The sequence below is a fragment of the Nomascus leucogenys genome, chromosome 8 (assembly GCF_006542625.1).
Source record: "Nomascus leucogenys isolate Asia chromosome 8, Asia_NLE_v1, whole genome shotgun sequence".
Taxonomy (NCBI): Eukaryota; Metazoa; Chordata; class Mammalia; order Primates; family Hylobatidae; genus Nomascus; species Nomascus leucogenys.
In genome coordinates, this window is record NC_044388.1 from 1,966,292 (window position 1) to 1,991,540 (window position 25,249).

The 25,249-nt window shown below is 45.9% G+C and overlaps 2 protein-coding genes across 9 annotated transcripts in view; both read left to right on the top strand.

The window, feature by feature from the left end:
- LIMA1 (LIM domain and actin binding 1) overlaps positions 1-17,163 on the top strand; it is a 106,776-nt gene extending 89,613 nt beyond the window's left edge. For 3 of the 5 annotated variants that reach the window (XM_030816585.1, XM_030816586.1, XM_030816587.1), the window contains exons 8-10: positions 1,876-1,988; positions 11,745-11,878; positions 14,877-17,157. In XM_030816585.1, the coding sequence (XP_030672445.1) occupies positions 1,876-1,988; positions 11,745-11,878; positions 14,877-15,882 (1,253 nt within the window). In that variant the 3' untranslated portion in view covers positions 15,883-17,157. Of the gene's footprint in view, positions 1-1,875; positions 1,989-11,744; positions 11,879-14,876 lie in introns of all 5 variants that reach the window. The other 2 variants (XM_003252161.4, XM_003252162.3) reach the window with 2 other exon arrangements.
- Positions 17,164-23,514: 6,351 nt separating this feature from the next.
- CERS5 (ceramide synthase 5) overlaps positions 23,515-25,249 on the top strand; it is a 38,970-nt gene continuing 37,235 nt past the window's right edge. For all 4 annotated transcript variants that reach the window (XM_030816590.1, XM_030816588.1, XM_030816589.1 and 1 more), the window contains exon 1: positions 23,515-24,398. In XM_030816590.1, coding sequence (XP_030672450.1) covers positions 24,202-24,398 — 197 coding nt within the window. In that variant the 5' untranslated portion in view covers positions 23,515-24,201. The remainder of the gene's footprint in view (positions 24,399-25,249) is intronic.

The following is a 25,249-nucleotide window of genomic DNA, read 5'->3' on the forward strand; positions in this document are numbered from 1 at the left end:
ATCTTCCCACCGCAGCCTCTCAAAGTGTTGAGATTATGGGCATGAGCCACTGTGCCCAGCCCATTTAAAAATATATGTTGCTGGACCAGGTGCAGTGGCTCACACCTGTAATCCCAGCGCTTTGGGAGGCCTAGGTGGGTGGATCACTTGAGGTCAGGAATTCAAGACCAGCCTGGCCAATATGGTGAAACCCCGGCTCTACTAAAAATACAAAAATTAGCCAGGCGTGGTGGTGGGCGCCTGTAATCCCAGCTACTCAGGAGACTGAGGCAGGAGAATTGCTTGAACCCAGGAGGTGGAGGTTGCAGTGAGCTGAGATTGCACCATTGCACTCCAGCCTGGGCTACAGAGCGAGACTCCGACTCAAAACAAAATATATATATATGTTGCTGGCCAGGCGCGGTGGCTCACGCCTGTAATCCCAGCACTTTGGGAGGCCAAGGCAGGTGGATCACCTGAGGTCAGGAGTTCAAGACTAGCCTGGTCAACTTGGTGAAACCCCATCTCTACTAAAAACGCAAAAAGTTAGCCGGGTGTAGTGGTGGTGCCTGTAGTCCCAGCTACTCAGGAGGCTGAGACAGGAGAATTGCTTGAACCCAGGAGGCAGAGGCTGCAGTGAGCTGAGATCATGCCACTGCACTCCAGCCTGGGCAGCAGAGTGAAAATCCATCTCAAAAAAAAAAAAAAATATATATATATATATATGTTTGCTGGGCGCTATGGCTCATGCCTGTAATCCCAGCACTTTGGGAGGCTGAGGTAGGCGGTTCACTTGAGCTCAGGAGTTAGAGACCAGCCTGGGCAACATGGTGAAACCCTGTCTCTACCAAAAGTACCAAAACTTAGCTGGGCATGATGGCGTGCACCTGTGGTCCCAGCTACTTGGGAGGCTGAGGCAGGAGGATCACTTGAGCCCGGGAGGCAGAGGTTGCAGTGAGCCGAGATCATGCCACTGCACTCCAGCCTGGGTGACAGAGTGAGACTCTGAAAAAAAAAAGATATATATGTATAATATATACATGAATTTCTTGTAGGTCACAAGACAAAAAAGAAAAACATATATGTGGATTTCTAGCATCTCCCCAGGCTAGTTTACTGGACACTGAAAACCCTACAACCGAAATAGAATGATGAATTAAACAGATCGCTAGTAAATCCTACCTTAAAATTTCGGAGAAAAACTCCTTCTGCTTGAATCCAGAAACATTCTTTTTTTGCAATCATTTTTCTTGGACTAGAAATGTTTCTGAGTTTTGACTAGGTTTATGAAATATTTTTTTGAAAAATAAGCCTTAATATTTTAGTACTTTGTTGACTCACCTCTTCGTTTTGGCAGGAAAGTAATTCATGTAGTTGGAATTTCAATGATTATGAAAAAAACTTCATGGAGCCCTTTTCCATAATCTTCATCCATGGGTATCTGCTATAGAACTGACCAAAAACACAGTGTCAGGTTACACGTATACACAAATGTGCACACACACACACACATACATGGTACAAAATTTCTGCCCTCACATTTCCCCCTTTTTCCAACTTCAGTTGAAACACTTCAGAAGAAGTTATTAGGAATGTTAATGACCAAAAAGACATTAAGTCTATAAACGGCCTTTAAAAATGACAAATGGTACAAGGAAGAAAGTTCTTTATACAGAGCGGTTTGGATTTCCGCTACATGCGGCAGAGGGTAAGAAAGCCTCCTCACTGAGAACCTGACTTCTGACAGGACCAGAGAATACCTGAGCCATAGTTGTTAGCGTTCAAATATTCTTCAACAGAAAAGCAGTGTTTTTCCTGGTGTTGGAAGGATTCGGAAGAACACTTCCCCAGACATTCCATGAGATACTGTAAAATGTCTTCCTTTTGTAACTCAAGCAGGTGACTCCCAGGTTAAGAGTGAGGTTCAACAGCCTGTCCATCCCAAGCCACTAAGTCCAGATTCCAGAGCCTCCAGTCTTTCCGAAAGTTCTCCTCCCAAAGCAATAAAGGTATGATGGCAATTTCTCTGTGAGCCTTTGGACATTGGTCTACTGGTAGAGCTAATTGTACCTTTTATGATGATGATGTTGATGATAACCTGGTTTTGCTTTCCTGGGGGTGATAATGCCACAGAAGAGCATACTGAAGCCAGTCGCTTTCCCTGGAAATCTTGCTGCCTCTGCTTAGGTCTTTGGCCCAGGAGCGAGAAGGCTCACTAATGACTCTCAGTTTGAACTCTGGAAAACTCATGAAGGTTTTAAAATAATGTGGGTTGTTTTATTTTTGTTTATTTATTATTATTACCTTTTTTTTTTTTGAGACAGAGTCTCGCTCTGTCACCCAGGCTGGAGTGCAGTGGCACGATCCCGGCTCACTGTAACCTCCGCCCCCCAGGTTCAAGCAATTCTCCTGTCTCAGCCTCCCGAGTGGCTGGGATTACAGGCATGCGCCACCATGCCTGGCTAATTTTTTTGTATTTTTTGGTAGAGACAGGGTTTCACCGTGTTGGCCAGGCTGGTCCCAAACTCCTGACCTTGTGATCTGCCTGCCTTGGCCTCCCAAAGTGCTGGGATTACAGGTGTGAGCCACCACGCCTGGCCTGTTTTGTTTTTTTGAGACAGGGTCTTGCTCTGTTGCTCAGGCTGGAGTATGGTGCTGTGATCACGGCTCACTGCAGCCTTGACCTCCCAGGCTCATGCAATCCTCCTGTCTCAGCCTCGTGAGTAGCTAGAACTATAGACACATGCCACCATGCCTGGCTTTTTTTTTTTTTTTTTTTTTTTTTTTTTTTTTAAGAGATGTGATTTTGCCATGTTTCCCAGGCTGGCCTCAATCTCTCAGGCCTTGGGTGATCTGCCTGCCTCGGCCTCCCAAAGTGCTGGGATGGGATTATAGGCATGAGCCACTCTGCCCAGCCAGGAAAAATCTGTTCAACTAAAATCAGCACATTGGACGAGATGTGCAATTTCACCTTAAAGATAATAGCTTCCTAATCTGCAGAGCTTGATCTTAACCTGTGGTTAGCTTTTTTTTTGAGACAGGGTCTCATTTTGTCACCCAGGCTGCAGTGATCACAGCTCACTCTGTCTCCTGAGCTCAAACCATCCTCCTGAGTAGCTGGGACTATAAGCACATGCCACCACACCCAGCTAGTATATTTTTTGCATTTTTATAGGGATGAGGTCTCACTATGTTGCCCAAGCTGGTTTTGAACTTTTGGCCTCAAGTAATGCCCCCCACCTTGGCCTCCCAAAATGCTGGGATTACAGGTATGAGCCACCAAACACACCTGGCCCTGTTGTTCCCACTTTTTTTTTTTTTTTTTAGGACCTTGTGTTTACAACAATGTTATTAACATTTTTAACAAAAGAATGTGTCCACTGGAATGGGGGCTGGCCAGCCCATTTTCTGGAAAAAGAAAAAAAATGAGGCCGGGTATGGTGGCTCACGCCTGTAATCCCAGCACTTTGGGAGGCCGAGGTGGGTGGATCACCTGAGGTCGGGAGTTCAAGACCAGCCTGAACAACATGGAGAAACCCCATCTCTACTACAAGTACAAAAAAAATAAATAAATAAATAAAAATTAGCCAGGCATGGTGGCGCATGCCTGTAATCCCAGCTACTTGGGAGGCCAAGGCAGGAGGATTGCTTGAACCCAGGAGGTGGAGGTTGTGGTGAACCGAGATTGTGCCATTGCACTCCAGTCTGGGCAACAAGAGTGAAACTCTTGTCTCAAAAAAAAAAAAAATGACATTCAAGCAACACTTATACTAAGGGTATAACATTAGATACTAAGAATTGAGGCCAGTCATGGTGACTCACAGCTATAATCCCAGCACTTTGGGAGGCCGAGGCAGGCGGATCACAAGGTCAGGAGTTCGAGACCAGCCTGGCCAACATGGTGAAAGCCTGTCTCTATCAAGAATACAAAAATTAGCTGAGCATGATGGCAGGCACCTGTAATCCCAGCTACTTAGGAGGCTGAGGCAGGAGAATCGCTTAAACCGGGGAGGTGGAGGTTGCAGTGAGCCGAGATCACGCCACTGTACTCCAGCCTGGGCAACAGAGCTAGGCTTCTCAATCTATAATCTGCTTTTATTACCCAAGTTTCAAAAGTCGTCTTTTCCTCTTCTGTGGGCAAACATATATGCCCATAAAAATAAGCCAAAAAATGTTTATTAAAAATGCAAAACTTAGTTTAGGTTTGTTAGCTGACTTGTTTTAATCGACTAGCTTGCTAATGAGGGGTTACTTCACTCGTTTGGATTACCCACACTTCTTTAGTGTCTTTCTCCTCTAGTGCTCTCTTAAGTAGCAGGGTTGTGTTTCAAAAGTTTTAGCATTTGAGAGAAACTCAATAAATAGAATGAGTTTTAAGGTGGTTTGTGCTGCTCCCAACTCATGCTCATATCTGCCGTGCTTATACCTCTGACTGTGAGCATGATTAGTCCACAGATGAAAGTTTTACTGCACACAAAGCATGAAGAGGAGGGGACATCAGGGAGGGTTTGGAACAAAAGGAGGAAAGGGGAGAATCCAGGATTTAAAGAGTGGATTTAAAAGGTGAGTGAGCAAGGTGAAAAAGATAAAACATGAAAATTTTAAAGGAGGCAGAGATTTATGAGAAGAGTAAGGTTTATTGAAAAGGAACAAAAGGTAAAGAAAGCAGAAAGAGAAAGCAAGTCCAGGAAGAACGGGCGGGATCATGGTGATTGAATCTGCACATGTGCTCCGCGTGGCTGTGTTCTGGCCTTGAAGGTTGGCTGATGCTGCCATCAGCACTTTCTTTGTCAGTATCTGGAGTCTCACAAAGTAGCAAACCCCACAGGGTTACTTTCCTCTCTGACAGCAATGCTGCCTAGATGTGAGTGCTCAGGTTGTGGTTGGGGATCAAGAACGGCTAGCAAATCTAACTTGGTGATGGATTCTGTGTAATCCAGGACCTGGGGAAATACAAGAACTAAAATCTGTTCTTGTGACTGTTTGAATTCTCAGTGCAGTCTTGCATCCCTCCTTCAACTGCTTGGCCAGACTTCCTTGTACTGGGTGGGGATCCCTCCCCACTCAAGTTCCATGGTGTGAGCGGATGAGTGGTATGTGAAGGGGCACACCTCACTTAGGTCTCCTTTGGCACCAGGGAGAGGAAACAGAGGTAAAGCTGTCTCTGTGTCTGCCTCAAACCCATGCCTACTCCTTTGGCACTGGTCACTCAGCAGTAGAATGCAGATGACCCTGTCTGCATAGTCACACACCTCGGGTTTTGAACATTGTGTAATGACCAGAGTAAACTGGCCTGGCTGTTTGCCTCTGGTCCAGAGCTCAGATGATCGTGGTGTACAGAGCCTGGTGAAACCCAGTTACATCTCCACTGTTATTTAAGGGCAATTTATTTGCTCTTCCTCAGAGTTCCCCTTTACAGTCTGCAGGCAAATATACAGATACTTGAGTAAATGTTTATAGGAAGACCTGCTGGCAGAACTGGTCTCATGGCTGCAGACTATGAACAGAAGTTGTTTCTCCACTTTGGGAAATTACATACAGCTAAGAATAAACTTGTTCACTCAGAATAGATTTTTGGATCCCACACATCCTGGAAAAAACTGTTTCTTAGTGCCTGTCTGTTATTGAAAAGAGGACATCTAAGGTAGAGACTCAATTCATTTCAAATTTTAGCTTAATGAAGTAAAAAGAAATGATGGAGGTCTTTAAGGATTCTGTACACTTTGAACACCGGCCACAGAGCTTACTTGCGAAGACTTGGTACCAATGAAGTTACAGGTTCATTCTCAAAAAGGGTGTTGTTGTGAGAGCGGAGCTTAGTGGACCCTGTGAGAAGTATCAGGCCTTTCTACTTCAAGAGACTCAGAGATCTCTTAGGCTTTATGACCTCCCATTTGAAAGAAATCACCCCCTAAATGTTCCCAGAGGAGAGGGTAGGGGAGGAAGAGGCAAGGAGATGTGACTGGCCCCAGGGAACGACTGTCTGCCCTCACTGTGTCCGGGACAGCCAAGTCTTAGGCCTCCTCACGGCGTTTTGCTGATGAGTGTTGAGAGGGAACATGGCAGTGTACATGAGAGGGCGGCACACACTGCACTGCCCCTCTCGGTGCCCTGCCAGCCGTTCCTCCTGCTGAAGACACAGTGGGAGGTTTTATGCTGGCTCTCAAAGCTGTCAAAATTATGCTAGAAGAGCATCTAGAATCTCTTCTCACTCACTCACTATTACTGCTTTTTCCGAGAACTGTCGTTTCTTCTCTGTGTAGAGCACTCTATTTAAGATACGAATATTCCCCAAAATGCTTTCACAGAGTTTCACAGAAAACCAGGGGAAGGGTTAAGGCTGCACAGGGCTGGCCCAGCCATTTGCTGTGTGGTGAAGAATTTCAGTTTCATTACCTAGATATTTTACACAAATTGGAAGGAATGAAAGGCATTTTGTGGTATTCTGAGGAATAGAGGTTTGATATCAATACAGAATTTTCATCTTCTTTCACTATGTCTAAAGGCTAGTTAACATCAGTGTCTGTTGTCAGCTGCTCCCCCCTCCCTCCCACACATACCACAACTGGGGCCTTTATTAGACTAAAAAATATATGAGACAAGAGGGTAAAAGAATGTAAATGAAGCCATGCAAATTTGTTAGAAAAACAGCTTTAAGTAGATGGTAATCAACAGAGGGTCTGTAATATCCCTCAAACGGGAAAGACAGTATTTATGAACATCAATTATTTATAGATTACCTCATTCATTCTAGAATATCCTGAAGATATTATCTACACATTTTTATTTGAAACAAAGGGAAGACCATAGTTTGTTCAAATTGCTGTCGCGGGATTAATTTCATTTGGGTTAGCATCTGCTCTCCTCCCCAAACAGTTTCCCTTGGTTGTGGAAATTTAACATTCCTGGACAATTTAGAAAATGCTCTCTTGGTTTGTGAGTCAGGAGTTCTGAGTTTGTGCAGTGAGCAGTTCTATGTAGACCTACCCACAAAGGCTGAGGGAGCTGAGAAGCCAAAGAAAGAGGCTGACAAGTCCAGTTTCTCAGAAAGAAACATTTAATAAGAGCTTATGAACAGAAGTGATGTCTAGGAGGCCATGAGACAGTGGATCCCTGCACCAGCCCTCCAGAAAATATCCTTTATATAGCAAGGTTTTAGGATAAAACATGTGCAGCTGGTCACGCTTGACTTTCTTGCAAAACTTACCACTGGAGCGATTGGATAAGCATCTTTATGAGGGGTTATCTATGCTCTGGGCACTACTTCCTTTATGAGGGATAATCTATGCTGCAGGCATTGTTTAAAGACTTTGCTGCAGAACACCTTGGTATGCAGGAGTCAAACCACCAGTTAGCATGGTGGTTTCACTCCAAGATGGCATCACTCCTGCCATGCAACAGGCTGTTTTCCTACAGTTTTAATTCTAATTCTGTTACTATGTGAACTCTGATAAGACACCTGGTGTTTAACTTTCTACTTGGTAGGGGCAAAATGGTGGGAGAAGGGGAATGAAAAAAAAATCTTACTAACTGAAAAAATATACTGTGAAGATAAAAAATGTCTAACATTGTCATATTGGCAGTGTTTTAAACATGGCTGTGCCAAGTCTGAGCGTGCCATGAAGGCATGGGCAGGATGTATGCCAGGCCTGTGATAATGGTAGAGAGTTTTGGGCACTGACTATGCTTCCTGTTGTCTGAATAGACATGGGGGCAATTACAGGAAAGTGGCTGAGAGCCCAGGACAGAGAAAATAAAGGGGAGGCACAGCCGCAGCCGCTGTGAGTTGGCATTTTACCACGTCGGGACCCTCTTGTCTTTATGAAACTAGAAGGGGCCTTTAGGCAGCTGCTGCTGCGTAAACCTTAAATAATATTGAAAAGGGTTGATGTGAGAAATGAATAGGAATAATGGGACTCTGATAGGTCTGGCTAGTTAGAAGCTCGAGGTTAGTCAATTATGTGAACTAGCAATCTATTAACTTGATGTTAAGGAGGAAGACAGACTTTTCGCTCCCTGTGGGTGAAGGCTCTATTAAAGAGAGAGCCGATGTGGGTCAGGTGTGGGAGGTAGTAAGACACTAAAGAATTGTTAATGAGACACTCCTTGTGTGGGTGAAGGCTCATAAAAGCTCGCTCTCCTGAGCTGGGGTATGTTCCAGCCTCAGGTAGATACGAGTGAGGCTGATTTTGCCATGATTAGCAGAGTTACTTAAAAAGGAAAAAAAGAAAAATGTGGTCTTATTCTTGGATCTGAGTCTCTGAGTTTCAGCTCAGCTGCAGTAAAGCTCTCCAGGGCATGCCAAATGCTGTGTATTCATTGAAGGTTCCTGTTTGTCTCTTCCAGCTTCTGCCTCCTGCTCCTGGTACCTAATTTCTGCTCCTGCCTTCCACTTTCCTCCTAATGTGAGCTCAACTTTCAGCTTTCTCACAGGTTCTCCTTTCCTTCTGTTCCCTGGGCTGCTCGCCCCTCCCACAGTGTGTACCTCCCCTCCGTGTGTTTGTGATGGAGGCGTGCTCTGTGTCCTTCCATTCCCCTTTAGCAGAACAGTATCCATCTCCTCTTATCCCATGTGAAGTTTCTGTCTCCTGCTGTGTCTTTACTGACCAGAATGAACACTTACTCTCTTACATCTATTTCAAGTGTTAAAAATACAGAATTCCAGGCCAGGCGCAGTGGCTCACGCCTGTAATCCCAGCACTTTGGGAGGCCGAGGCGGGCAGATCACAAGGTTAGGACTTAGAAACCAGCCTGACCAACATGGTGAAACCCCGTCTGTACTAAAAATACAAAAATTAGCCAGGTGTGGTGGTGCACGCCTGTAATCCCAGCTACTCAGGAGGCTGAGGCAGGAGAATCGCTTGAACCCAGGAGGTGGAGCTTGCAGTGAGCCGAGATCGCGCCACTGCACTCCAGTCTGGGTGACAGAGCGAGACTCCGTCTCATAAAAATAAAAAAATAAAAAAACGCAGAATTCCCTTTCTGCAACTGAAAGTGACTTTTAATCTGATAAATACATTTGTCCTACTTTTACATTATGTTGAGTTGTGATTTGTACAGGCTCTCTCCAGTAGCTTGTTATACTATTACACCAAAAATTTATTCTTCTTTTAAGTATCTCTCCTTTTGTTGTTGTTGTTTTTGAGGCAGAGTCTTGCCCTGTCTCCAAGACTGGAGGGCAGTGGTGAGATCTCAGCTCACTGCAACCTCTGCTTCCTGGGTTCAAGTGATTCTTGTGCCTCAGCCTCTCGAGTAGCTGGGATTACAGGCACCCGCCACCATGCCCAGCTAATGTTTGCATTTTCTGTAGAGACAGGGTTTCACCGTGTTGGCCAGGCTGGTCTGGAACTTTGACCTCAAGTGATCCACCTGCCTTGGCCTCCCAAAGTGCTGGGATTACAGGCGTGAGTCATCGCACCTGCCCAGTGTATCTCCTACCTAGAAAAAGACCTGGTCCTGTTAGAGAAAACTTAATTAAAACTCTCCAAAGATATCTCCATGTAGCGGTGTCCTTATAAGAAAAAAAGAATTCTGAGCTCCAAATACTATAATGTGTTAATTACTTGCAACAACATTCATTACAATAACATGTGGTCATATTTAAATGCCTCCCTTATGCTTGGTAAACTAGGTTGTAACCTGTGGTCGTTTGATTCTTTAGATGTTTCTTTTTAGGACACTGCCCCTAGAATGAAGCAGAGTCCTGGTAACTAGCCATTTCCACTCAGCTTTGTTCCTTCCTTCTTAAATCCCTTGGGCACTACTTGGGAGTTTACCACTAATTTTATTAAACTTCCTTTTATAGATTTCTTTATTTTCATTTTATGCACATTTTCTGCTCTCATTTCCTGCCCAAATCTACTTGGAAAACCATTTTTATTTTTTGCTTTACCTCCTAGTGAATCATGTGGCAAGTGAACCAACAGTCTGAATTTTTTATGGGCCTATTTTGGTTTTTTTTTGTTTTTTTTTGTTTTTTTTTGAGACCAAGTCTCACTCTGTTGCCCAAGCTGGAGTGCAGTAGCTCAATCTCGGCTCACTGCAACCTCTGCCTCCCAGGTTCAAGCGATTCTCCTGCCTCAGCCTCCCGAGTAGCTGGGACTACAGGCACACGCCACCATGCCCGGCTAATTTTTGTATTTTTAGTAGAGATGGGGTTTCACTATGTTGGCCAGGCTGGTCTTGAACTCCTGACCTCGTGATCTGCCCACCTCAGCCTCCCAAAGTGTGGGATCATGGGCATGAGACACTACACCCAGCCTATTTTGGGGTTTTTTTTACTCAAAATTCTATCTTGCCCATAACCTGGTTCATTTCAGGCTTAACTATCCAGGTACTGCGCCTTGGGATTAATTTGCATTACTTACCATCATGTGTTTTCTGGTGAGAGCCCAGGCTGATCGTGGCAGCAAAAGCCCCTCCTAATTGCCGATGAGAGCTTCCTGGCCACCTAAGCTGTCTCCTGCATCTACTGGTTGAGGTGTTTGTGTTGGGCAAGTCAAGGGTTAACTCCCATATACCTAGGGACTTTGCATTCCCACCTCCTCCCCACCCCTTAATAGCCATATAACTATGTCTTTTCTTTATTTTTTGAGATGGAGTCTCACTCTGTCGCTCAGGCTGGAGTGCAGTGGCGCCATCTCGGCTCACTACAAGCTCTGCCTCCCGGGTTCACGCCATTCTCCTGCCTCAGCCTCCCGAGTAACTGGGATTACACGAGTGTACCATCACGCCTGGCTAATTTTTGTATTTTTACTGGAGACGGGGTTTCACCACGTTGGCCGGGCTGGTCTCGAACTCCTGACTTCGTGATCCGCCTGCCTCGGCCTCCTAAAGTGCTGGGATTACAAGCATGAGCCACCACACCTGGCCGATGTAACTATTTCTTATCATGTAAAAGCTCATAATATGTTTGGAGTTCTGGCTTTTACCAGTGCTAGAATACCAACTGTTTTATATTCTTTAGGATTGAGTTTATCAGGTAGAACCACTGTGCCCATGCTTGTTCCAGCTTTACAAACAGTTCATGAATTCCCAGTCGCTAATACATTAACCAGTGTGTTTCCCATTGCATTCGTTTTTCTCTCCATTGGTTTTTAGAAATATTACAGAACCTATAGCTTTAATGGGCTATGCTTCCCTCTGGTGTCCTAATAAAATAGTTTGTGTCTCTTATAAATTGTTCCACTTGTGTGTCAGTTTTGACTTGTTTAAAAATATTGTGTCTAGTTGATTGAACAAATCAAGATTATAAGCAGAGGAGAATAAAAGGGGCTTTACTGAAATGTCTTTCCTAATTCCCAAAGCCAGATGCTCTTCCTCTCCTTAAAATTTATCCCCTTTAGAATCTGTCTTGTGTTTACTTGGCACTTGAATCAAACTTCTTTCTTTTGTGTGTGATAACATTTTCTCCTAATCCCTGCCCCTCCCCCATCCCTTCCCCCCACCACTTCCCCCATCCCCTGCTCCTAACATTTTTTATGTGGGTCGTGACTTGTCTAAGCCATTCTTTGCAATCCAGACGTAGCTCCACCTATCCTTGGTGGCTGCTACATTTAGAGCAGCCAGACAGTTTGGGAAGGGAATATCAAGAGAGCCTCTTGGCTTTAAAGCGTCAGCTGATAGAATTGTAGCAGGTTTAGTGGTCCATGAGAATTGACTGACCAGCTAAGGGAGCCTTTAGACAAAGTAAATTCTAGGGTCCATCTCAAGACAGTGCTAACTCATCGCTGCCCATGCTAAAGTTGTCTTTTTCCTTTTCCTAGAAGTTTCAGGCACCTGCAAGAGAGACCTGCGTGGAATGTCAGAAGACAGTCTATCCAATGGAGCGTCTCTTGGCCAACCAGCAGGTGTTTCACATCAGCTGCTTCCGTTGCTCCTATTGCAACAACAAACTCAGGTAAGCCAGCCCGAAACAAGCCATCTGTCTGTAACTGGAACTCTCAAGGGAGTCTTTGGCTTTTAGAGCAAAGACTAAAAGCCACAGTTGCTAAAAGCTACTGTGCTAATGATGTTCTGTTGAAGGCTCTTGAATAAAGTTAAAAGCATCATTTAGTGATAAGTCTTTCATACCAAATAATGATGGTGTTTGGAACTTCTTCGTATATTGATATGTTAATTTACATGTTAGGACCGAAGCTTAAATAATACGAGTCGCAGGTAAAACCCCCTGTGACCTAATGTAATAGAATGTTTTCCCTTGGTATCATAGAATCACAAAGTTAAGAAATCTCGGCCGGGTGCGGTGGCTCACGCTTGTAATCCCAGCACTTTGGGAGGCCAAGGCGGGCGGATCACGAGGTCAGGAGATCGAGACCACGGTGAAACCCCGTCTCTACTAAAAATACAAAAAAATTAGCTGGGCGTGGTGGCAGGCGCCTGTAGTCCCAGCTACTCGGAGGGGCTGAGGCAGGAGAATGGCGTGAACCCGGGAGGCGGAGCTTGCAGTGAGCCGAGACTGCGCCACTGCACTCCAGCCTGGGTGACAGAGCGAGACTCCGTCTCAAAAAAAAAAAAAAAAAAAAGAAATCTCAAGAGGTTACTTGTTTAAGCCCTTACTTGTCTTAACCACTGTATAAATGATAATAATAGAAGTAATAATAGCCCCTGGAGAGCATGTCTTTTTCTCTATGTTGCCTGGATTTATTTCTGAGAAAATAGTTGTTACGTATCATTTCTTCCAAGTAACTCAAAGTGCAAATATAAATGTGACAAATCGGGGAAACATTCCAAATTAACTCATTTTAATCATAGAGTCTTACAGAAGGAAGTAACCAAGATGTCACTTTCTCCAGCTTTCCTTCCTGAGCAATCCTTCCTAAAATACCCTTGAAAGATGTTTTGGCATCTGCGTGACATTTCTAGCTATTAGATGGCTCTAGCTAGACAGCTTCTCCAAACATGGAGCCAAAGTGTTCCTCAGTCACTTCCACTCATTAGTTCTTTTTCTGCCCACTATGTTAATTTTTTCTCCAAAGCACCTTTTTTTTTTTTTTTTTTTTGGAGACAGAGTCTCGCTCTGTTGCCCAGGCTGGAGTGCAGTGGTGCAATGTCAGCTCACTGCAACCTCTTACTCCTGGATTCAAGTGATTCTCCTGCCTCAGCCTCCCAAGTAGCTGGGACTACAGGCGCGTGCCACCACGCCCAGCTAATTTTTTGTATTTTTAGTAGAGACGGGGTTTCACCATGTTAGCCAGGATGGTCTTGATCTCCTGACCTCATGATCCACCCGCCTCGGCCTCCCAAAGTGCTGAGATTATAGGCATGAGCCACTGTGCCTGGCCTAAAGCACCTTATTTCTTTTGTGGAAGTGCTGCCGTTTTATACCCCCTTTAAAATTTGTCACTCTTCAGAATGGTTCGTAACTTAAGAGAAAAAACTTTAAAAAGATAAAATTTATCATCCTGCAAGAGACACCAGATCTCCTAAAGGCTTGTCTAGGACTGACATTAGGGAAAAACTACCTCCTGTCAACTCCTCACCATTCTTCTATTAATCACAGCTTATATCTAGGTGTGGTGGCTCACGCCTGTAATCCCAGCCCTTTGGGAGGCCGAGGAGGGCAGATCACGAGGTCAAGAGATCGAGACCATCCTAGCCAACATGGTGGCTACTAAAAATACAAAAATTAGCCATGCATGGTGGCACACACCTGTAGTCTCAGCTACTCAGGAGGCTGAGGCAGGAGAATCGCTTGAACCCAGGAGGCAGAGGTTGCAGTGAGCTGAGATCATGCCACTGCACTCCAGTCTGGCGACAGAGTGAGATTCTAACAAAACAAAACAAAACAAAACAAAAAAATACAAAAATTAGCCAGGCGTGGTGGCACACTCCTGTAATCCCAGCTACTCAGGAGGCTGAGGCAGGAGAATTGCTTGAACTTGGGAGGCAGAGGTTGCAGTGAGCCGAGATTGTGCCACTGCACTCCAGCCTTGGTGACAGAGCAAGAGTCTCTCAAAAAAAGAAAAGAAAAAGAAAAAAAAAAAAAAATATATATATATATATATATACCATTAAGAATAGAATTAATTCAAGCACAAAAGCTTGATGATGGCTACCCAGAAACACTGACTCCAAATGAATGGGGTCAGCATTCCAAAGTGGAGAAAGTTAAAGTTTCACATACATAGAAATTTTAGCGAAGATTATGACATTTTTCATATAAGACCAGTGCATATACCACAGTGATTTGGTTGGGTACACATTGATACATTCCAAGGAAGATTATCACTCACAAAGCAGGGATAGTGATCTGAGGGGGTCTTATCTCTGGTGCACTTTGGTCTTCATTATTTATAGTGAAAAGAAAGAGTTGCAGCTACATGCTGTGTGACCCAGGTTGCATAGCCACATTCCTCTCAAGGCTCAGAATGATTTAAAGTTTCTATTACTGTTGTTTTTGTTTTTGTTTCTTTTTCTTTTTTTTTTTTTTTTTTAAAGCCAGTCTCGCTCTATCACAGTGGCGCAGTCTCAGCTCACTGCAACCTCTGCCTCCCGGGTTCAAGTGATTCTCCCACTTCAGCTTCCCAAGTAGCTGAGACTACAGGCACGTGCCACCACACCCAGCTAATTTTTAAATTTTTTGTAGAGATGAATTCTCACTATGTTGGCCGGGCTGGTCTCAAACTCCTGGGCTCAAGCGATCCTCTCACCCTGGCCTCCCAAAGCGCTGGGATTACAGGCATGAGCCACCGCGCCCAACCCGTGCTTTGTGTTATGATAAGAAAACAAATGTGCTAAAATGGGGGTAAGGAATTCCTGGTCACTGAAGGGCTTTTAAAGATCTTTTTCTTACTTGTCATCTTCTGAAAATACTGGAATTGCCAGATTTTAGCCTCCTGGTATAAGTGAGAGTATAAGGATTTGCTAACTTTATGCTTTTTTTCTTTTAATGACAGTCTAGGAACATATGCATCTTTACACGGAAGAATCTATTGTAAGCCTCACTTCAATCAACTCTTTAAATCTAAGGGCAACTATGATGAAGGCTTTGGGCACAGACCACACAAGGATCTATGGTCAAGCAAAAATGAAAACGAAGAGATTTTGGAGAGACCAGCCCAGCTTGCAAATGCAAGGGAGACCCCTCACAGCCCAGGGGTAGAAGATGCCCCTATTGCTAAGGTGGGTGTCCTGGCTGCAAGTATGGAAGCCAAGGCCTCCTCTCAGCAGGAGAAGGAAGACAAGCCAGCTGAAACCAAGAAGCTGAGGATCGCCTGGCCACCCCCCACTGAACTTGGAAGTTCAGGAAGTGCCTTGGAGGAAGGGATCAAAGTGTCAAAGCCCAAATGGCCTCCTGAAGACGAAATCAGCAAGCCCGAAGTTCCTGAGGATGTCGATCTGGATCTGAAGAAGCTAAGACGATCTTCTTCACTGAAGGAAAGAAGCCGCCCATTCACTGTAGCAGCTTCATTTCAAAGCACCTCTGTCAAGAGCCCAAAAACTGTGTCCCCACCTATCAGGAAAGGCTGGAGCGTGTCAGAGCAGAGTGAAGAGTCTGTGGGTGGAAGAGTTGCAGAAAGGAAACAGGTGGAAAATGCCAAGGCTTCTAAGAAGAATGGGAGTGTGGGAAAAATAACCTGGCAAAACAAGGAATCTGAAGGAGGAGAGACAGGGAAGAGAAGTAAGGAAGGTCCTAGTTTGGAGATGGAGAATGAGAATCTTGTAGAAAATGGTGCAGACTCCGACGAAGATAACAGTTTCCTCAAACAACAATCTCCACAAGAACCCAGGTCTCCAAATTGGTCGAGTTTTGTAGACAACACCTTTGCTGAAGAATTCACTACTCAGAATCAGAAATCCCAGGATGTGGAACTCTGGGAGGGAGAAGTGGTCAAAGAGCTCTCTGTGGAGGAACAGATAAAGAGAAATCGGTATTATGATGAGGATGAGGATGAAGAGTGACAAATTGCAATGATGCTGGGCCTTAAATTCATGTTAGTGTTAGCGAGCCACTGCCCTTTGTCAAAGTGTGATGCACATAAGCAGGTATCCCAGCATGAAATGTAATTTACTTGGAAGTAACTTTGGAAAAGAATTCCTTCTTAAAATCAAAAACAAACAAAAAAACCCCACAAAAAACACATTCTAAATGCTAGAGATAACTTTACTTAAATTCTTCATTTTAGCAGTGATGATATGCGTAAGTGCTGTAAGGCTTATAACTGGAGAAATATTCCACCTGATAATAGCCCAGATTCTACTGTATTCCCAAAAGGCAATATTAAAGTAGATAGATGATTAGTAGTATATTGTTACACACTATTTTGGAATTAGAGAACATACAGAAGGAATTTAGGGGCTTAAACATTACGACTGAATGCACTTTAGTATAAAGGGCACAGTTTGTATATTTTTAAATGATTACCAATTTAATTTTTTAGTATTTACCTGTTAAGAGATTATTTAGTCTTTAAATTTTTTAGGTTAATTTTCTTGCTGTGATATATAGGAGGAATTTACTACTTTATGTCCTGCTCTCTAAACTATATCCTGAACTCGACGCCCTGAGGTATTAATACAACGGAGCTCTTTTTGAGGCAATTGAAAAACCAACCTACACTCTTTGGTGCTTGGAGAGATCTGCTGTCTCCCAAATAAGCTTTTGTATCTGCCAATGAATTTACTGTACTCCAAATGATTGCTTTCTTTTCTGGTGATATCTGTGCTTCTCCTAATTTACTGAAACCTGCAATATTTTAGTAATACCTTTGGGATCACTGTCCCCCATCTTCCGTGTTAGAGCAAAGTGAAGAGTTTAAAGGAGGAATAAGAAAGAAGTGTCTTACACCACTGGAGCTCAGACCTCTAAACCCTGTATTTCCCTTATGATGTCCCCTTTCTGAGACACTAATTTTTAAATACTTATTATCTCTGAAATATATTGATTTTTATCACAGTATTCCCAGGGTGAAATTAAACCAACTATAGGCCTTTTTCTTGGGATGATTTTCTAGTCTTAAGGTTTGGGGACATTATAAACTTGAGTACATTTGTTGTACACAGTTGATATTCCAAATTGTATGGATGGGAGGGAAGAGGTGTCTTAAGCTGTAGGCTTTTCCTTGTACTGCATTTATAGAGATTTAGCTTTAATATTTTTTAGAGATATAAAACAATCTGCTTTCTTAGTCTTGCTTAGTCTGAAACATTTTTATTCAATAAAGATTTTAATTAAAATTTGAACTTTTCAATGTTTCTCTTCCATTATTTTCTTACATTATTACTGTCTCTCAGGATCTACTTTTGCAGTTTGGGAAGAAAAAAATGGTACCACTTTTTTAAGTTTTAGTTGAAGAGAAGCGTCATCAATACATCTCGCCACTAGATGGTAGTGTTGGGCAGATCTTGGATTTCAATCCTCCCTGAAGGAAGACAAATTTTTCTGGAAAATTGCAGGCAACTTGGCAAGAGAATGTGTGCATTCAAAATGAGCTATTTTACCAATTCGAAATCTAGTGCTGGTTTTTATTGTTTATAGCACTCAACATTGAATAATTCACCTTACAATTATGCCTAGCATGCTGAATGGATTTCCAAATGTCTGCTGAAAATGGACTTGTTTTTCACCTTAGGCAGATGCTTTTTTTTTTTTTTTTTTTTTTTGAGACCGAGTCTTGCTCTGTCGCCCAGGCTAGAGTACAGTGGCGCCATCTCGGCTCACTTCAACCTCCGCCTCCCCGGTTCAAGTGATCTCCTGCCTCAGTAGTAGCTGGGATTACGGGCGCCTGTCGCCACGCCCGGCTAATTTTTGTATTTTCAGTAGACTCGGGGTTTCATTATGTTGGCCAGGCTGGTCTCAAACTCCTGACCTCGTGAACCACCCACCTCGGCTTTCCAAAGTGCTGGGATTAGGTAAGGCGTAAGCCACCGTGCCTGGCGCTTTTTTGTTTTTGTTGTTTTAAGATCAATGTTTGGCCGGGTGCAGTGGCTCACGCCTGAAATCCCAGCACTTTGGGAGGCCAAGGCGGGCGGATCACGAGGTCAGGAGATCAAGACCATAATGGCTTACACGGTGAAACCCCATCTGTACTAAAAATACAAAAAATTAGCCAGGCGTGGTGGCCTGTAATCCCAGCTACTCGGGAGGCTGAGGCAGGAGAATGGCGTGAACCCGGGAGGCAGAGCTTGCAGTGAGCCGAGATCTTGCCACCGCACTCCAGCCTGGGCGACAAAGCGAGACTCTGTCTCAAAAAAAAAAAAAAAAATCTATGTTCACACCCAGTGGGCAGATGCATTTTTGATTGATTGATATCCTTGCCTGTAGAGGCAACTGTCCCAATTGTTAAGGCTTTCATTTTAATTGGTAGGGTTGAAATGTGGATTTCCTTGGAGAGAAGGCATGCTTTTTGAGTCATCTGTTACATTTTCCAGGATCCCTGTGTTTTTCTAGAGTCTTGCCTGGTTTTCTGAGTGGTTGGTAGGATACTACTTTCTGCTCTTGCCCCCACCGAGTCATTTAAAGATCCATGTTCAGACCGGGCGCAGTGGCTCATGCCTGTAATCCCAGCACTTCGGGAGGCCGAGGCGGGTGGATCACCTGAGGTCAGGAGTTGGAGACCAGCCTGGCCAACATGGAGAAAACCCATCTCTACTAAAAATACAAAATTAGCCGGGCGTGGTGGCACATGCCTGTAATCCAAGCTACTCGGGAGGGTGAGGCAGGAGAATCGCTTGAACCCGGGAGGCAGAGGTTGCAGTGAGCAGACATCACACCATTGCACTCCAGCCTGGGCAACAACAACGAAACTCCATCTCAAAAAAAAAAAAAAGCTGGGTGCGGTGGCTCATGCCTGTAATCCCAGCACTTTGGGAGGCAGAGGCGGGCGGATCACCTGAGGTCGGGAGTTCCAGACCAGCCTGGCCAACATGGAGAAAACCCATCTCTACTAAAAATACAAAATTAGCCGGGCGTGGTGGCACATGCCTGTAATCCCAGCTACTAGGGAGGCTGAGGCAGAAGAATCGCTTGAACCTGGGAGGCAAAGGTTGCGGTGAGCCAAGATCGTGCCATTGTACTCCAGCCTGGGCAACGAGCAAAACTCCGTCTCAAAAAAAAAAAAAAAAAAAAAAGATCCATGTTCACTGAGCAATTAATCCAAAAGCTCCTACTGATATAAAATATCCAATCCTGGCTTGAACTTGCGTTTTACTCTAATCCATCCACATGGCACTCACATTATGCACTGACTTTATACAAAAAAGTCTAAGTACCTGTGGATGTCAGTTGAGTGGGCCACCACTTGGGGACTGAGATTACCCTCAGAAGAACTCTTTTTGGCCAGGTGCGGTGGCTCACACCTGTAATCCCAGCACTTTGGGGGGCTGAGGTAGGTGGATCACAAGCTCAGGAGTTCAAGACCAGCCTGGCCAGCATGGTGAAACCCCATCTCTACTAAAAATACAAAAATTAGCTGGGCATGGTGGTACGTGCCTATACTCCCAGCTACTCAGGAGGCTGAGGCAGGAGAATCACTTGAACCCAGGATGTGCAGGCTGCAGTGAGCCGAGATTGCACCACTGCACTCCAGCCTAGGCGACAGAGTGAGACTCCATCTAAAAAAAAAAAAACAAAAAACTTTTCTATGCCTTTCAAGGTCTAAGATATAGACATATCATGGGTACACAGAGTAGGAACAAGGAATAGCTCCAGAGTCAATATAAAGAAAGGATGTCCTAGCCAAAAGAATGACCAGATAACACCGAACATTCTTAGAAAACAAAAGCAGCCAAACAGAAAAAGCATTAATCATTTGTTCTTTTAGCTCTCTAAATGAAGGCTACCTTGTTTGGACCTGGTATATCACTGGTGACTATAGGGTAATGAGAGCTTTTCTGTTGGTAAAGCAGAAAAAGGGGCCAGCTTGGGACTTACGATGGTTAAGGAGGCTCTGCTCATGACTGCTACAAGGCCAGCTTGGTTCCAGTGACTTGCTGGATCACTCTTGGGCAAGGTGAAAGTAAATTTGCTTTGTGTTACATATTTCATTAGCAATGTTTCCCAACAGCCAAGAGACTGGGAATTGGTACATGCTCATTTTTCTGGGGATAGAATCATGAATAGGGGCCAGGCACAGTAGCTCATGCCTGTAATCCCAGCACTTTGGGAGGCCAAGGTGAGCAGATCACCTGAGGTCAGGAGTTAGAGACCAGCCTGGCCAACACAGTGAAACCCCGTCTCTAATAAAAATACAAAAATTTGGCCGGGCGCAGTGGCTCACGCCTGTAATCCCAGCACTTTGGGAGGCCGAGGCAGGTGGATTACGAGCTCAGGAGATTGAGACCATCCTGGCTAATACAGTGAAACCCCGTCTCTACTAAAAATACAAAAAAATCAGCCGGGCATGGTGGCGGGCGCCTGTAGTCCCAGCTATTCGGGAGGCTGAGGCAGGAGAATGGCGTGAATCTGGGAGGCGGAGCTTGCAGTGAGCCCAGATCGTGCCACTGCACTCCAGCCTAGGCGACAGAGCAAGACTCCGTCTCAAAAAAAAAAAAAAAAAAAAAAAAAAAAAAAAAAAAAAAATTTGGCCAGGTGTGGTGGCTCAAGCCTGTAATCCCAGCCATTTGGGAGGCCGAGGCGGGTGGATCACTTGGGTCAGGAGTTCCATGGCCAACATAGCGAAACACTATCTCTACTAAAAATACAAAAATTAGCAGGGCGTCGTGGCGCCTGCCTGTAATCCTAGCTACCCGGGAGGCTGAGGGGAGAGAATAGCTTGAACCCAAGAGATGGAGGCTGAAGTGAGCCAAGATCCCGCCACTGCACTCCAGCCTGGGCTACAGACCAAGACTCCGTTTCAAAAAAGAAAAAAACTTTAGGCTGGGCGGAGTGGCTCACGCCTGTAGTCCCAGCACTTTGGGAGTGTGAGAAATGGGAAAGTTCTTCAAAGATTATAAAAAGTCACAATTTCTTACTATAAGATTGCTATCCATTATGTGTGTGTGTGTGTGTGTGGTGTGTGTGTGTGTGTGTGTGCATTCCAAATCAGCTGTCCTAGCTTGCTCCGGCATGCCTGGACAGAACTAGACAAGCCCCAGCCCATAGTGCATGCCATTCCTTATTTGGTGATGCTTCCTTAACGATCCCTGGGCAACTTCCTTTTCTTTCTTTGTTCTGTTCCCCTTACCCAGTTTAAAAAGTTTTAAACTAATAGCCAATCAGGTAAAGTGTAAAATGTGAGGTCCTATTCCAGCCAATGGAAAATGGACACAGCAGTAGGGTAGATGCCTCAGATTATAAATAACTCTGTTTCCTTTGTTCGATGCGCTCTCATGGCTAGACAGCTTTTGAGTAGCAGCACCCTTTCTGCAGAAAGTAAAGCAATCCTTGCTGAGAGATCATTTGTTCCCGTGTTTTTTTTGTTTTTTTGTTTTTTCTTTTTGCAACACCAAAAACTTCCTTCCCAACAGGGATGCTGAGACAGGTGGATCACTTGAGGTCAGGAGTTTGAGACCAGCCTGGCCAACATGGTGAAACCCCAGGCTCTATCAAAAAATACAAAAATTAGTTGGGTGTGGTGGCACGTGTCTGTAGTCCCAGCTACACGGGAGGCTCAGAAGGGAGGATCTCTTGAACCCAGAGGTGGAGGTTGCAGTGAGCAGAAATGGCACCACTGTGCTCCAGCCTGGGTGTGAGACTCCTTCTCACAAAAAAACATGCAAACAAACCAAACAGCCAAATTTAAAGGAGTTTTGTTTGTTTGTTTGTTTTGTTTTTTCTTTCCAAGACGAAGTTTCACTCCGTTGCCCAGGCTAGAGTGCAGTGGCGCTATCTCGGCTCGCTGCAACCTCCACCTCCTGGGTTCAAGCGATACTCTTGCCTCAGCTTCCCACCTAACTGGAACTACAGACACGCACCACCATGCCCAGCTAATTTTTGTATTTTTAGTAGAGACGGAGTTTTACCATGTTAGCCAGGATGGTCTCGATCTCCTGACCTGTGATCAGCCTGCCTCGGCCTCCCAAAGTGCTAGGATTACAGGCGCAAGCCACCGTGCCCAGCCTAAAGGAGTTTGAGCAATGTATGATTCTCAGATTGGGCAGCCCCTGAATCACAGCAGATTCAGACAGACCCAGCATATCCACAGAGACCCAGCATATCCACGTGGTGGAAGATTTATGGACAGCAAAAGGAAAGTGAGGTACAGAAACAACCAGATTGGTTACAGATCAGCATTTGTCTTATTTGAACGTGGTTGGAAGAGTTGGCTACACTCGACTGGCCAAAACTCAGTTTGGTTGGTGTGGTCTACGTTCGATTTACACCTCCACTTGTTATACTTCACGATGTGCATAAAACCTTTAGGCCGAACTTAAATATGTAAGGAGGCAGCTTTAGGTTAAACTTGACTTAACACTAGCTACCACTTCTTACCTACATAACTTTGGGCAAGTTGTTTGACCTCACTGGACCTCAGTTTACTTATCCAGTGGGGATAACAAGATCAACTTTATAGGGTGAAGGAGTGAAATAACCTGTGTAAAATGTTCCATGCAGTGCCTGGCACACAGGAAACCTCATTAAACATTGGCTATTTATTTTGTTTTGCCTTTAGGTCCTTTAGATATACTTTTTTTTTTTTTTTTTTTTTTGAGACGGAGTCTCACTTTGTTGCCCAGGCTGGAGTGTAGTGGCTCAATCTCCACTCACTGCAAGCTCCGCCTCCCGGGTTCACGCCATTCTCCTGCCTCAGCCTCCCGAGTAGCTGAGACTACAGGCGCCCGCCACTACGCCCGGCTAATTTTTTGTATTTTAATAGAGACGGAGTTTCACCGTGTTAGCCAGGATGGTCTCGATTTCCTCACCTCGTGATCCGCCCGCCTCGGCCTCCCAAAGTGTTGGGATTACAGGCGTGAGCCACCGCGCCCGGCCTTTTTCTGTTTGTTTTTGTTTTGAGACCTCTGTTGCCTAGGCTGGAGGGCAATGGCACGATCTCGGCTCACTGTGATCTCCGCCTCAAGCAACTCTCCTGCCTCAGCCTCCCGAGTAGCTAGGATTACAGGTGTGCACCACCACACCCGGCTAATTTTTGTATTTTTAGTAGAGATGGGGTTTCACCATGTTAGCCAGCCTGGTCTCGAACTCCTGACCTCAGGTGATTCTTCCGCCTCGGACTTCCAAAGTGCTGGGATTACAGGCGTGAGCCACCGCACCCGGCCTGCCTTTACGTATATTTTTTGAGTGCTTCCCTTTTCACGTGGGTTTTCTTCCATTTCCTTTTCCCCAAGAGAAGAATAAAAGGATTTTTGTAAACTTTTTTTATTTTTATTTTTATTTTGAGACGGAGTCTTTGGTTTGTCGCCCAGGCTGGAGTGTAATGGCGCGATCTCGGCTCACTGCAACCTCCGCCTCACAGGTTCAAGCGATTCTCCTGTCTCAGCTTTCCGAGTAGCTGGGATTACAGGCACAGCGCCACCAGGCCCAGCTAATTTTTGTATTTTTAGTAGAGACGGGGTTTTACCATGTTGGCCAGGCTGGTCTCGAGGACTCCCGACCTCAGGTGATCCGCCCGCCTCGGCCTCTGAAAGTGTTGGGATTACAGGCGTGAGCCACCGCGCCCGGCCTTTTGTAAACTGTTAAGTCCATTTTTTCCGAGGATAAGTGACTAATTTTGAAGGGATACAGCAGTGAAAGTAGGCTGAGGTCACGGGGCACGAAGGGAAGAAAAGGTTGGGAGCGAAGAGAACTCTAGTGGCAGACAGTAGTGGGCAGGACCAGCTGAGATCCAGGAGAAGCCCTGACCTGAGAGATGGATGTGGCCTCCGGGAGTGGAGACAGAGGTACCGCCTGGGTGGGAGCGGGAACGGATTCGATTCCGACAGGCTGAGAAAGGAGAATGTCCCCGTAAAGGAGCTAGGCCTGAAATAAGGGGTGTAGCCGTGGCTGGGTGGAAGAGTGAGGGAGGAGTAGAAGCGTGGCCGAGACCTGCAGCAAAAGAGGGCGGGCCCAGGGCCGGGCTGGGCGAGTCAGAGGCTCGGGAAGGGGCGTGGATCCCCGGAGGCGGTCCCCGGGTTGCAGGGAGGGAAGTGGGCCGGGAGGAGGGATAGGCGGTGAAGAGGCCCGGCCCTGCCAGGGAGGCGGGCGGATCCGTGGCAGGGACCAGAAGGGGCCGGAAGGGGGTGGCCGCCGGCCGGGCCCCGCCCTGGGGCCGCCTCCCCGCGGGTTCCGTTGGCTGTGGCGGCAGCTGACGCTTGTGGCGGCGGTGGCTTCGGGGTGGGCGTAAGATGGCGACAGCAGCGCAGGGACCCCTAAGCTTGCTGTGGGGCTGGCTGTGGAGCGAGCGCTTCTGGCTACCCGAGAACGTGAGCTGGGCTGATCTGGAGGGGCCGGCCGACGGCTACGGTTACCCCCGCGGCCGGCACATCCTCTCGGTGTTCCCGCTGGCGGCGGGCATCTTCTTCGTGAGGCTGCTCTTCGAGCGGTGAGATCCCGGGAGCTAGCGGCTCGGGGGGCCGGGCGCGGGCCGGGGGCGCCGCGCTGTCGGAAGGGCCGAGGGCCGGAAGCAGAACTGCAAGGAAAGCCCGGAAGCAGGGGCTGGGGGAGCTTGGGCCGCGGCGGGTGATGCTAGGCTCGTGGGCGAGGTGGAGAAGGAGTTTGGGGCGTGGGCAAGAGAAAGGGTGAGGGTCTAGGGGAATGCTGGGCCCCTTCAATGTTAGATCCGGAGTTGGCTCGGGGGGTCCTATAGGCCTCCTCCCAACCTCCAAGGCTCCTACAGATGAGGAAACAGGTTCAGCGTGAGCTCTGGCAGAGGCCCCGAAGAGAGGGATAGCAAGGGGCCAGGAGAACCAGAGCTACTTGTGACCATGGAAGCCGAGGGGTCAACGCAAGGGCCAGAAGTTCCAAGGGAAAGGAATGGATTCATCAGACTCTTAAGATTTGTTAGGACGCTTGGGTTTCCGAGAATTGGGGGGGAACAGGATTAGTTTGGCCCTAAGAGTTGGTTTGGTATGTCAACTCATGCACGTTTGTTAGTAGGAGGGTAGAAATCTGGTTGGGATAGGGTGTGGTGGAGCCCGAGGCTTCCAAAGTAATGGGAAGATGTCAGATTAGTTGCAGAACAGGCCTTGGGGCCTGAAATGGAAGGAGGACTGTTCGAAGGGATGGAGAGCCATAGGGCTTTGTCAGAGGACAGCTATATTGAGCCAGCTTCTTTTTTTTTTTTTTTTTTTTTGAGACAGAGTTTCGCTCTTGTTGCCCAGGCTGGAGTGCAATGGCACGATCTCGGCTCACCGCGACCTCCGCCTCCCTGTTGAAGCGATTCTCCTGCCTCAG